General features: G+C 41.8%; 1 protein-coding gene across 2 annotated transcripts; it reads left to right on the top strand.

The window, feature by feature from the left end:
- Positions 1-4,721: 4,721 nt before the first annotated feature.
- zgc:153867 (myosin light polypeptide 6) lies at positions 4,722-12,586 on the top strand. 2 transcript variants are annotated; one of them, XM_026332079.1, is made up of 7 exons: positions 7,310-7,399; positions 7,803-7,830; positions 9,788-9,931; positions 10,062-10,235; positions 10,436-10,513; positions 10,912-10,946; positions 11,992-12,586. In XM_026332079.1, the coding sequence occupies exons 1-6, from the start codon at positions 7,397-7,399 to the stop codon at positions 10,938-10,940; spliced, it is 456 nt and encodes a 151-aa protein (XP_026187864.1). In that variant the 5' UTR covers positions 7,310-7,396; the 3' UTR covers positions 10,941-10,946; positions 11,992-12,586. The 2 variants fall into 2 exon arrangements, with proteins under 2 accessions (XP_026187863.1, XP_026187864.1); XM_026332078.1 differs by lacking the exons at positions 7,310-7,399; positions 10,912-10,946 and adding an exon at positions 4,722-4,898.
- The last annotated feature ends 92 nt before the right edge of the window (positions 12,587-12,678 follow it).

Below are 12,678 nucleotides of genomic sequence, written 5' to 3'. Positions count from 1 at the left end.
AAGCTCTACACACATGCTCCCTGGTCTGCTCCTGAAAGCTGAGCCCCTTGTAGTTATCATAAAAGATGGAGAGCATGGATTTGTGAGAGTAGTTGGTGTGTGTGTGTGTGTGGGGGGGGGGGGGGGGGGGGGGGGGGGGGGGGGGGGATTATTCTTGTTGTTGTTGTTGCCAAACTAGAATCTTGTTTGTTTTGTCAACCATTTGTTGACAACTATTTCCTCTGCACATGCACTTTGCTTCTGAAAATAATTTTATTGCTATATTATTGATCAGTGGTGTGTGTGTGTGTGTGTGTGTGTGTGAGACTGACAGGCCTACTGGCTGATGCACAGTGTGGAACATCAGTGGTCTAACACACACACACACACACACACACACACACAGATACACACATTTGTGAATAGATGAATTTTTACCTTGGCTAAATCGCTCAGTGGAAACTGATTGATTGTTTGATTATTGGACATAAAACGTAATTAAAGATGACAGTTTTGATAAAAGCTACAGGAGAAGTGCTGTAGATAACAGATGGGTTTTAGATGCAGTGAGTCAGTCTGTGCTTCTTCAGGCTTTCTTCAGACACATGATAGGAGTGCATGTTAAAAAACAGAAATGTGTGCACATCCCTGTGCCACACACAGGTGGACAATCACCTGTCTGCCTGTGTCGGAATATAATCCCATTTGACCTTGGACTGCCACACACATTTTTGAAAACGGAGCTGTCCTATCAATAAAACTAGAATGTCAACAACCTAAAGTCTCCTGCATCACAAAGTGAGTTTTGATAAGATCTGGCAGTATTTCATCCAGGCATCACACGCAGTTTTGTGTGCGACGTATTCCTCTTCCTTGGGGCTAATGGATTTGGAAGACATTCCAATCGGGCAGAAATGTAGCTACAGAATGGGAATCGGGCCTGAGGGCAATTCTCACTAAGTGGGGAGAGAGCCATTAAACAAAGGTGCCTGTGGTTTCATATTCAGGATACTTTACAACCTCCGTCCCAGGACATCATCAGTGTTTTTGGGTGTGCTGTTAGAGGCGGCAGAAGAGGGGGAGGAGGATCCATCTGCCATGCTGCTGGTCCTCAGGGAGACTGGCATATCCCAGGGGTGTTTTGGAGAGAGAGGAGCTGAAAGGATTACACCCAACCACTAATCAACAACGGTAATCTATGGGCCCCCATACAAAATCCCCTCCAATCCAAACAACAATTTGGGACACAGGATGAAACCTTAGAGAACAGGGACATCCAAATGATGTTGAACAACCTGGAACATACAAAGACAAATACAGGTGATTTTTAATTGGGAGAATCAACTGTAGAGGTGTGATTGGCAAACAGCCACAGTGTCTCTGTGATCAGGTGCAAGTGTCCCACAAGTGGCCTAGTCTGATTCCCAGTGTGACCATTATGCAAATAGAGCAACTAGACAAGCCTGCAACATAAATTAGTCTAACAGATGAAAGCACTTTTCCAATCAAATCAGATTGCTAAAGGTTTTCCTTATATTGTGTTTTGGCACATTTGAGCCAAAGCAACAAAATATTAGTCACTTTCTCACTTTAAAACCGTTCACCATTGTTTCACATATGCTTTTTAACTGGGCAATTTCTGATCAGGGATCAGAAATTGATTTCATTATTCTTGCACATGAATTTCTATCAGCTGACGTCATGCTGACACAAGGTGAGCTTTGCACAGTGATTTTCCCTGAGCTTTAGAAAAAGCCTTTAACACAGCAGGAAGCTACACAAGGTGCAGCTGCCGAGCTGTTGCCCTGGCAGGTCTCTCCATCCGGCGAAAGAATAGCAGGGAATCAAGTTGCCACTAGTTTTATGGTCCCTTGTCAGTATGGTTTTGATGTCTAGGGCCTGGGTGGGGTCTGGATCTGGTGCTGGTGGGTTTAAGGCTCCACAGGACTATAGAAGTAGCTGCCTAATGATGATGCCAGTCCTCCAGGGCATAGGGAACTGGAGCATCCTGGCCTGCACCTCCTCTACCTCCTGCAGTATGCCCATTGGCTAGGCAGCCTCTAAGCTCCCTATCCCCATAGCCTCATTGTTTAGTGGGCCCGGCACTGTCAATATTAAGCCTGGCTAATGTGATCTAGAGGCAGCTGGAGCAGCCACGATTATTACCATGACACAGCCGACTGAGGGGTGTAATATCATTAAAAATAAATCAGGTGGTTTGGAGATTTGCTGGGGGGGGGGGGGGGGGGGGGGGGGTTCTGAATTAGGTGGGAGAACTGCCATAATTTCATTAGTCAGTTGGGGCACCTCAGAGGATCTGTTGAAACATTTCCTTTAAGTTGGAATAATTGAATTTGCTTTCACAACAATGCACCACACAATGAAAGACAAGCAATTTCCAACTGCATTTCTAATAATTCTTCAAAATGAATTCAGGACTGAGAACTATGCAGACACCTGACCGTCACAGACAGATTCATTGTCCGATTACATCATATACTGTCGATAATTTATTGCAAAGCAAGTCTGGTATATCCCCATTGTTCATATTAGCCTCTTGTGGTGGATTATAGTTTGAAATAATGAGGAAAACGTGAGGCTGCTAATCTTCTTAAACTGTGTCACACTGAGCTGTCTGGTCGGCAGACTCATCGCTGATCAGCTGCCATGGTTCACCTAATGCGCCAGTATTTCTCTTTCCTGTCCTCCTTGTTATTTTGACAATTATTTGTCTTGGCCCGGCTGACTTTCATTGGAGGCCTTTTTTAAAAAAAACTCGTTTTAATGTTCGATCTGCTGTTAAAGCGCCGTAAGTGCCGTTGGTGGCGCAGCAAGCGTCTTATGGCGCTTTTGTTTTGACGCTCGGCCACATAAGCGGTGATTTCAAGGTCCATTGAGCGCGCGATGGGTTGTGCCCAAACTTTGCTGGTAATTAAAGAGCATTGATTATTGGAGGAGAGCATTGATTATTGGAGGAGAACATTGATTATTGGAGGAGAGCATTGATTATTGGAGTAGAACATTGATTATTGGAGGAGAACATTGATTATTGGAGGAGAACATTGATTATTGGAGGAGAACATTGATTATTGAGGGAGAGACTAGAATGACGCCAGAAGTTCAAAATCTGATTTCTGCACAGTGATGTTCTTGAACTTTAACACTTTAAAATTATCATTATGATCACTGTTATTATTATTATTATCATTATTATCACTGTTATTACTATTATAATTATTATCATTATCACTAGTATTATTATTATTATCATCACTATTATTATCATCATCATACTCATTTTTTTTTAGAGTTGAAGTCAAGCGCTTTATGGAGCAGTGTTTTTCTATTGTGCAATAGTGACATCTAGTGGTGCCTTTAGGACTCTAGTCTTTCCTTTCTGATGTTGGTATAAGCAGCGAATAGCACAATGTAAAAATTACTCCATTACCATTGAAACTGTATTACATCTAAACAAAATAGTAAAAGTATAAAATCAAAGATAAACACTCGTTTTTGTTAAATTAGGATTTTAGAAGTTGATTGTTGCTTGTGTTACATTTTGGTGTAAACAGCCTTTTAATACTGAGGCACCACGTCATATATGTCACTAAGATTTATCCAAAGGGGCTTTTGCAGTCTGTACAACATCCTTAGATCCTTGTTTCAGTTAGAGGAAGCAAGGGAAGAAGAGCAGACGAGTGATTCTCCTTCCAACAATATAGGCAGGTATGCACTGTGTAAAATCTCAATCTGCAAAGTGTATATAGTTCAATTCAGTTTTATTTGTATTGCGCCAAATCACAATACAAGTCATCTCAAGGCACTTTACAAAAATTAAAAACCCAACAAATCCCTTATGAGCAGCACTTGGCGACAGTGGAGAGGAAAAACTCCCTTTAACGGAAGAAACAACCTCCAGCAGAACCAGGTTCAGTTTGGACCGCACCTGCCTCGACCAGTGTTAACAAACAGGCTAATATTTGCCCCTGCAGTGAAAGTAGCATGAACAAATATAAAGTGCAGTAACCGACTTGAATCGATGTATTTATTTACCTGTAACATCTGAAAAGCATCAGATCGAATTATGATAATCAGTATGATGCAATCAGTTGTATCATCTATTTTATGCACAATTTATATCACAGGCTACTCATTGCCTGTTATTTATCTGATGCTGTGTCTATCTGCTGCTCTGTTTCTGGGCATCTGTGTCAGAAACAGCAGGAAACGGGCAAATTGAACATGTAATTACTCCCTCAGACCAAACTAAACCACCTATTATCATCTGCATGAAGCATTGGTGATATCACCACAAACTAAAGTGACTGATGTCAGGGCTGGACACAAAACTTCTGCTCATTGCTGCTTGCTGCCCCCCCCCCTCACCACACGCACACACACACACACACACACACACACACACACACACACCCACCACCACCACCACCACCACACACACACATTTCTGACCCATATAAAAGTATAAAAGTGCCTGGAGTTCAGCTAAGCCTGGTTCTTTCTTTCACTTTCACTCCTGCTACGCTTTGTCTCACAAATTCACTCACATACCGTTTCATACATCCATCTTTGCCTCATCATCAGCATCATCGACCCCCATCCCTCTAAAGGATACACACAACTGACACACTTTTTTTCATTTCTCGATTTTTCCTCTCAGCAACCGCACTGGGCAGCTGGTTCAGAGATTTAGACCCACGGTTTGTCTGTCCAGGACATTAGGAATGGCTCCTAAAAGAGAACCTTCCATTAAGAAGTCTCCTTCACCAGTGACCCAACCCAGACTGGGCCCTCCTTACCCCTGCCTGCCTGCAGCTCCTGCAGCTCCAAAACCAGCTCCGGAGCAGAAGCCTAGGATGCTGCGTCCCTCAGATTCACCATTTGATCCCAGTACTTTGGAGGTGAGTGTGGTTACTGCAAAATAATTTTTGTGATAAACCTAATGTAGGGCATTAATAAATTTGGACTACTGAAAATAACCGATCTCATTTCATGGCTAATATAGTGTTTAGTATTCTAACACAGTGATCTGTTGTCGCAGGTCAATTGATAGCATGAAACTTCATATGCTGATTATTTGCAAAGTGGTTTTATATGATACTGACATGGATTAGACAGAATAACCTGTCAGCATCAATCTGGAATGAGAGAATGCAAAGAAATGGGGCACTAAGAATGAGGCTATCAGTCCATCAGTGGCCTCCTTAGGGTAAAAGAGGCTTTTTCCTGCAAATCTGGCTGCTGTTCCTCTGTATAGTAGCATTTCGCAACAGAGTGGATGCTGTGTAAAAATTGTAGTTAGATTTTATTTTAACTGTAAAATACTTTCCTCAAATGACAATGACAGTATTTGAGGGATCCATTCTCAATATGTATGCACATATATGGGATATTAAACAGTAATTTTTTGCACTTAATAAAATATCTAAGTCTGATATATAAGTCATTAGTCCCATTTGTTCAACTCTGTGAAACACTTAAATAATCTTAAAATAATAATCTAATAATAAATGTAACATATCATTAAATATAGAAATGTTAACCAGACAAGGACACATCTGTGCCCCTCTAACTTTTCATATTTCCTGACTATTCCAGCTCAAACTGTCAATGCCTACATTAGATTTTACACTAATGTGATTTAGCTTTATTGGTGCTTCAGCTCTTGTCCTTGAGAACTGTAAGTGTTACACTGTGTGTGCTGCATGAGTTTATGGTGTGAGACTGTCCCATTTATCCTGTGAAGATATGTGGGCCACGTTAAGACACACCAGCTCTGTTCACAGTGGAATCACAGACATGACAGGAGGCCAAAGCTCCTGCTGGGCAAAGACTCTCCTTCATCCAAGCTGTTAAAAGATGTGGCATCAGTCCATGATCTCACTACTTAAAGTAATCCATCATTCCTGCATGGCCAAACAGTCCTGTCCCCGATGCAAAGTCCAGCAAAGTCATTCCCTGCAATCATGTATGAATTTATCCAAGTTGGGTCAAACACAGACTACAAAGGGACAAATATCCAAGAGCCTGTAAATGTGGATTCAGATCAGTGACATTTGTGAATCTGTAAAATAAAATCTAAATACGTACATTAAGCTGTAAATGTGCACTTACAGTTGTAGATTTGTACACAAACAATTGAAAGCCAAGGTGGCATTAAGAGTTATCTGTTTTTCGGCTCTTGAGGCTACATGCTAACAGTCTTGACTCAAAATAAAAGGACAGGTGCTGAATATTTGCAGATATTTTCACACATTTGCAAACTGTATTCTCATTTACTAATGTTCCAACACATTTACAGTTTCTTTTACATATTCACAAATCTCAGTACAGGAATTCTAAATACACATTTGCCTTGGCACATTCATAAATCCAAATACATATTTGAGAAATGCTGCATCCATAGACTACAATTTGGGAATTTGTTGCAACAGTAGCCTAATATATGAGAATCTATACATGCATCATTCTGCACGATGAATGTCAAATACCCAAGAGCCATAACTTAACTGATATATTTTTGAATGGAGGGGGATTTTAAGTTTATAAATCCTTAAATCATTAATGGAAGGGCAGACTAAACAGCAGTCTAGAGGTTGAGTCTTGGCAACTTTAGGTCGAAACGTTTTACTCCTCATCCAAGCAGCTTCATCAGTCTGAGAGAAAGCTGATAGGGAAACTCTAATTTATCCTTCAGGTTTTCACTCCACCTCTAGTCCCATAGGCTCATTAGGTGAGCTATGTAAACCAGGTGAGAGCTGTTAGACCCACACACCTGTGTTGGTTTCACTTCACACCTGGTCTGAATAGTCTCTTTAGGTGAACAAATAGAAGTGAGCTCAGGGGAGGGGGGTTAGGATCTAATAGTGGACTCATGTGACCCCTCTGATTCACCAGCTGACTGCGGAGGGTGTCCCCCCTGGAAGACATTTGATGTGTTCCTTAATTTCCTGGGAACAGATCAAAGAGCAGCCTGGTAGATTGAAGACAGGTTATGTCTGAGCCTCCACCCCTGTTGAGGGAGGATTTTTCTACTTGGACACAGATAGCTTCTCTGACCCCTGTCCCAAACCATCTTTGTTCTCTGTCCAAAATATGAAGTCTTCAAACAGTGTCCTGTTTCCTTTAAATGGAGGATCTTCACAGACTAAACATCAGGCTTGTCTTAAATTCAGCTTTTAAATTGAGAAGTTTCCTTTAATTTATTAGTTGCATGACCATTTCACCTCAGCCATAAACCAATAACCCTACCTACAGCTTCGTTTCTATATATGGAGCGTGGCTGCTCGCAGTACGTCCTGTGACGTCACGACGCAGAGGCTTAGTCGCCCGTTCGGCGCAGCGCGCGGTCACATTCTTTCGTTCGCTGACGACTCGGACACACCTCAGCAGCGCAGCCATGGTGGGTTTTTCTCTTCCGCTCGACTTAACTAGCATTACCAGGCTTCTTGTGTCGGCAGCTTTGACTGCCCTTGTTGTGAAAAATGCTGTAGCGCCTCAGAGATGCTAAATTAGTTGGAATATCTGCGCTGGCTCGCTCAGCGTTAGCGGAAGTGCAACTTTTGAGGAGCTAACGCTAGCTTGTGCGATAGACAAAGTTAACAGTCACTTTATAAGCTTCTTGTTGTCGCCAAACTAGCTACGTGCATATAAATCACTGCTTACTGTGTTATAGTTAGTGAATGTCCAATCTGGGTAAGTCTAGCTAACTGAAAAATACGTTCAGAGGCCTTTAAAGTTAACCCGAGCTAGCTTGTGGCAGCAAGCGGAACCATTTTCACCTAGCTTAATTTCTCTTTGAACAGTCTGACTTCTCAGAAGACCAAATCGCTGGTGAGTTTTAAGTTTGTGTTTGATATTGTCCAGACCCCGCTTGGTGTGCATGCTTTCTTTCTGATGACACTTTGCCCTGTATCTCCACTATCATCCTGCTCTGTGCCGCCTGTCAGAGTCCTAGTTTCAGACCAGGTTTTCCTCCTTTATTTCTGTAACTGTTTCATCACTTTCCAATTGCAACTGCTTGTCCTTTCCAGATTGAATTTAACCTGGATCAGATCCATGGTAAGTCAGCGAAAAGGGGCCGCCTTAGCACCAAAACTGATGGTTATCTCGAAGTGTTGAGGGTGTGATCTGCATGTTGGTTTTGGATCAGCCAGATTAGTTTTAAATGTCAATGAAAGTTGCCTGGCACTGTTTTTAATGAGTCAAAACCTGTCGTTCTGCATTACTGTTATAATACTTAACAGCTTTGACTCCGTGTTGCAGTGTTTTGTATGTGGCCAATCATGCATTAGCAGTAAATGTAAAGCCAAACATCTGTTCTCATGAGCCTTATTCTATTACACAGGACCTGTCTCCAGTTATGTCACCTTGTATTAAACTTTGCCTGTTGTCTCCAAAGCGGCCCATCTCCACCAGTGTGCCCTTTTTTGGTGCTGGATACAGTGGTGGATGGTTTTTGTCCTAGAGCTGTTTTGTTTAATGATCGTTGACATACTAGGCTGTAGTTAACCCCACTCTCCTCCCATTTTCCTCCACTCCTCTAATACCAAATATGGTGTTGGGAAAAGTGCTCACACCCCAGACGGAAAGAGACACATTCCTCAGAACAGGAAAATCTCCACAACACTGCCTGAGCTCTGCTGGAAAGTGGGCTGTTCCATAACATTAAGAAGAGCCTGCATATTGTGTAATCCAGCTCCATGTCTTCTTGGTTGCTGGATTTGATCTCAACTTTTTGTTTGACTGTTGGGCTTAACTAGAGCCTGATGTTAGATTAAAGCAGCATTTATTAACTCTGTGATCAATATCAAGATAGCATCATGCTGACAGTTGATTAGGCCTACGTGACTCCAGTTGAGCAACAACAAAAGTGCTCAATACTTGTTAATGTGGATGCTAGATCTGTTGCTAATAACATAAACAGTCTGAACTACAAAAATAATATTTTGTTCACTAACCATAGAAATGAGCAACGTGTTATTAGAGATGACAGAAGTTTGACATGAAGTTTATGGTAGTTTGTCATATTTCTTGGTTTAGTTAAATAATTACGTTTGTGTTTACCAAGAAATAAGAAATGTATGTTCGTTTTAGGTGAAGAGCTTAAATTGAAGCTTTTATCTGTTACTGGTGTCAGAAATTAGTTTTTCTCTTTTAGCTCTAGAGCATTTAGGACCTTCTCAGCTATGTCTTATTTTAGTCCTAACTTATTTCAGTGTCTGTTCTGGTGCTCTAATAAAAAAAAACTAGGTCCTGCATGTTTATTTCTAGATTTCCTTGTAATTTAGACAGATTTAATGTTTTATTTATGGAACCTTATTCCATAAATGTTGGCATGTTCAAACAGCAGGAGTGACCTAACATGTAGTGTCAGTTTGAAGTTGTTTCACCTAGTGGTTAAATTGTAGTAAAAACACACAATTGCTGAACAGAAGAAGTTAGAGGGTAATGGCAGTGTCAGCAGCAGAAGATGGAGATTAAGTGTTTTCCTGGCTAGAATTATCTTGCCTAGAGTGGCATAGGAAACCCAGGCAGGCTTGTCATTGTGTTGTGTGCCCAGTCTGTTCTCTTCAAGTTTAGCTTACCTGCAGAAAAACATCTCTAATCATAATTAGTTGTCAGTTTGTGCTTTAGTTTGTTCTCATTTTAAGTCTGTCTCACTTTTCTGTTTGTCTGTTCCCAGTTCACTTCCTTTCTTTGTAATACCTCCATTTGTCTGCTTATTGCTTTGCTTCTGTAATAATTATTACTCCTTTTCTAATTTGTCTGATGTCTCTGTATCCTTCAGAGTTTAAGGAGGCATTCCTGCTGTTCGACCGGACAGGAGATGGGAAGATCTGCTTCAGCCAGTGCGGGGACGTCATGCGGGCCCTGGGACAGAACCCTGTCAATGCTGAGGTGCTCAAGGTCCTGGGCAACCCCAAGGCTGAGGGTGAGAGCAAAACAGTTAACTTACATCATATATCTTTAATGAAAATCGTTAAATTAACATTCTCTTAGGGAAAAAATGTCTGGCCGCTCGGACGCTGAAACTTACCTCATCTTGTTTTTTCTTTTTGCAGAGATGAACACCAAGATGCTAGATTTTGAGCAGTTCCTGCCCATGTTCCAGGCCATTGCTAAGAATAAAGATCAGGGCTCCATGGAGGATTTTGTGGAGGGGCTGCGTGTCTTTGACAAGGAGGGCAACGGCACAGTAATGGGAGCAGAGCTACGTCACGTCCTGACCACGCTAGGCAAGTTGTATTTTTATCCCACTTACCTAATAATAGATGGTTGGGTAGAAAGACTGGTGCTGATGGTGCTCACACATCTAGTAATCGTTATTTTCACTTGTAACATGAACTTTTCTGTCATGTACTGCTCTGTTTTGTGAAAGTGTAAATCCCTATGCTTAAAAAATACTGAGGTACTCAAATGTTTGTTCCATATTCAGGTGAGAAAATGACAGAGGAGGAAGTGGAGGCGCTGTTGGCAGGTCATGAAGATGCAAATGGCTGCATCAATTATGAAGGTGAGATCAAAATAAATTAAACAGGAAGGATGCTACCTCCAATTACGCTGATGACATTGCTATAAACCTGCCAGCTGTTCAGCGTAACCTTCACATGTGGTCTTGGCAATGTGATAACAAAGCCTCAGTTATCTGTAGCATTGTTTCTGTGAATTGTGTATTTGCCAAGAGACATTTATGGAAAAACATCGATTAAGTTTCTGTAAATGCATATGTTCAGTCTTCAGTAAGTCCTACTTACCTAAAGTCGCTGTGTTTGAATTGATTTTGGTGTGGTGGGTTTCTATTCGTGTTAATGGCTGCTGTCTAATGTGTTCTTTTCAAAACGCTTGATTGTTTTGAAAGACTCTGTGTAAGTGTCAACTTCTGACGGCGTGTTAACTGTTCTTCCTCCACAGTATTTGTTCGTCACATCATGTCAGGCTGAGGGCCGGTACGGGCATTGGGTATACCATGAAGTGGCACCTCCAGGCTTTCCTGCTTTTAGTCATATAATCTGCCCCTACCAGGACACCCTAGCACTAATCAGCTGTAGTTGTGCTCGTCATATTGGCAAACAGCAGCAATATGCTGTTTCAAAGTAGCTTTGACCTGTAGGTGCCTGTGGGTAAGCCTGGTGGTCCCTCTCATCTTTAGTATTCAGGCTTTGACCCAAATGTAGTCTCCTGCTGTTCTGTCTCTCTCTCTCCTGCAGCCCTCTGTCTTGGCCCCTGGCTGCAACCTGCCCCTCTGCATGTGTCTGGAGCTCCCCTCAGTTTCTAAGGGGATATGGTGGACACACAGGGAAGAGACTGGTCTCATTCAGGGAAAGCCTGGTGGCCACTGTCAAGTCATTTGGGCTGATTGGTGTTGTGGTCACAAGGCCGCTCTTATAATCTCATTTGCATGTCATTGAAGCTTTTAAAATAGTCCTTTTCTTCAGCTGGTGTCAGAGGTGCTGCTCTTATCTTACGTGCTGAGTAACATGTGTCAGTTACAGATATGTTTTACATTTGTTTATAGCCACCAGCTTGGGGATAGTGGACCAGTCCCTTTTTCTACTAACCAGAGAATTGCAACAAGTTGCTTTTATGCTGATTGTTGTACTGATGGAAGCTGAATTGTAGCTGGCCGCTCTGACTGGACTGTATCTCCCTTGATCTTCTCCCCTTTCCTTTGCTTCTCAACTAGAAGAAAGCACAAAGCGAGGATGGCTTCTCTAACCAGCTCTTCTTGGATCATAGACATGGCCAAATGCTTTAGCTGAATAGGAGATGGAGATGATTACCTCCTGTTTCTCTCAGTACCCACTTCAATCTTTCTTTCCTCTGGGTGAGCAGAAAAGGGGGATCTGCCTCCAAATGCAGCATCTCCCACCCAGGCTCATCAAGACTGACTGAGGAGGGTGGTGGATTAGCTCCACATGCTGTAGTTGGAGTAGATCTCGGCAAAGACCTATGCCATGAAATTCACATTTCTTTCTCGTGTCTCCTTCACAGAACTGGTCAGGATGGTCATGAGCGGGTGAAGACAAAGAGGATCCCATGTTTTTTGTTTTTTTTTACCCTTGTCATATATAGCATCTTTTTGTAGCTAGCTTCTAAAGTCTCCCCAGCCATTTTCATGGATTAGCTTTCCACATTAATTTAAGAAGTGCCTTTACATTCCCTATAAAAAAAACACATGATCTTGGCTGTTGCTGCCAGTTCCATTCACCTATGTGACCAACTTGTATGCATTCAACAGTATGTGCTAGCATTGTTTGCAAAAACAATACAAGATGCAGCACTGGAGAAAACATAAATTGATAGTGATACACTGTATATTGATTCTACTGCATCAAAGTTGGATGCAATATTAATATATATATATATATACACACACAATACTGTCAGCAACATACTGTAGCATTGGCTAAGTCATGCTTTGATTGATTGATTGATTGATGACCATGCTCCTTTTGATGTGCGGTAAACCAGTGTCTAAAGCCATATTGTTATGCTGTAGAAAGAAACTTTTGAGCTGGGTTTTCATACTTTGAGTTCTCCCCCGTTATGTTGCTGCTTTTAAATAAATACTTTCCCTGAAAATGTATTTTCCTCTGAGTGAATTTGTTAGATTCAGGAGAATAAGGTTGAAGGTTTGTTGCTGCTGTGTCTTGATGGATGTTTCGGTGTATTGATGTG

This window comes from Mastacembelus armatus, chromosome 7 (genome assembly GCF_900324485.2).
Source record: "Mastacembelus armatus chromosome 7, fMasArm1.2, whole genome shotgun sequence".
NCBI lineage: Eukaryota > Metazoa > Chordata > Actinopteri > Synbranchiformes > Mastacembelidae > Mastacembelus > Mastacembelus armatus.
This window is presented reverse-complemented; position numbering and strand designations above follow the sequence as displayed.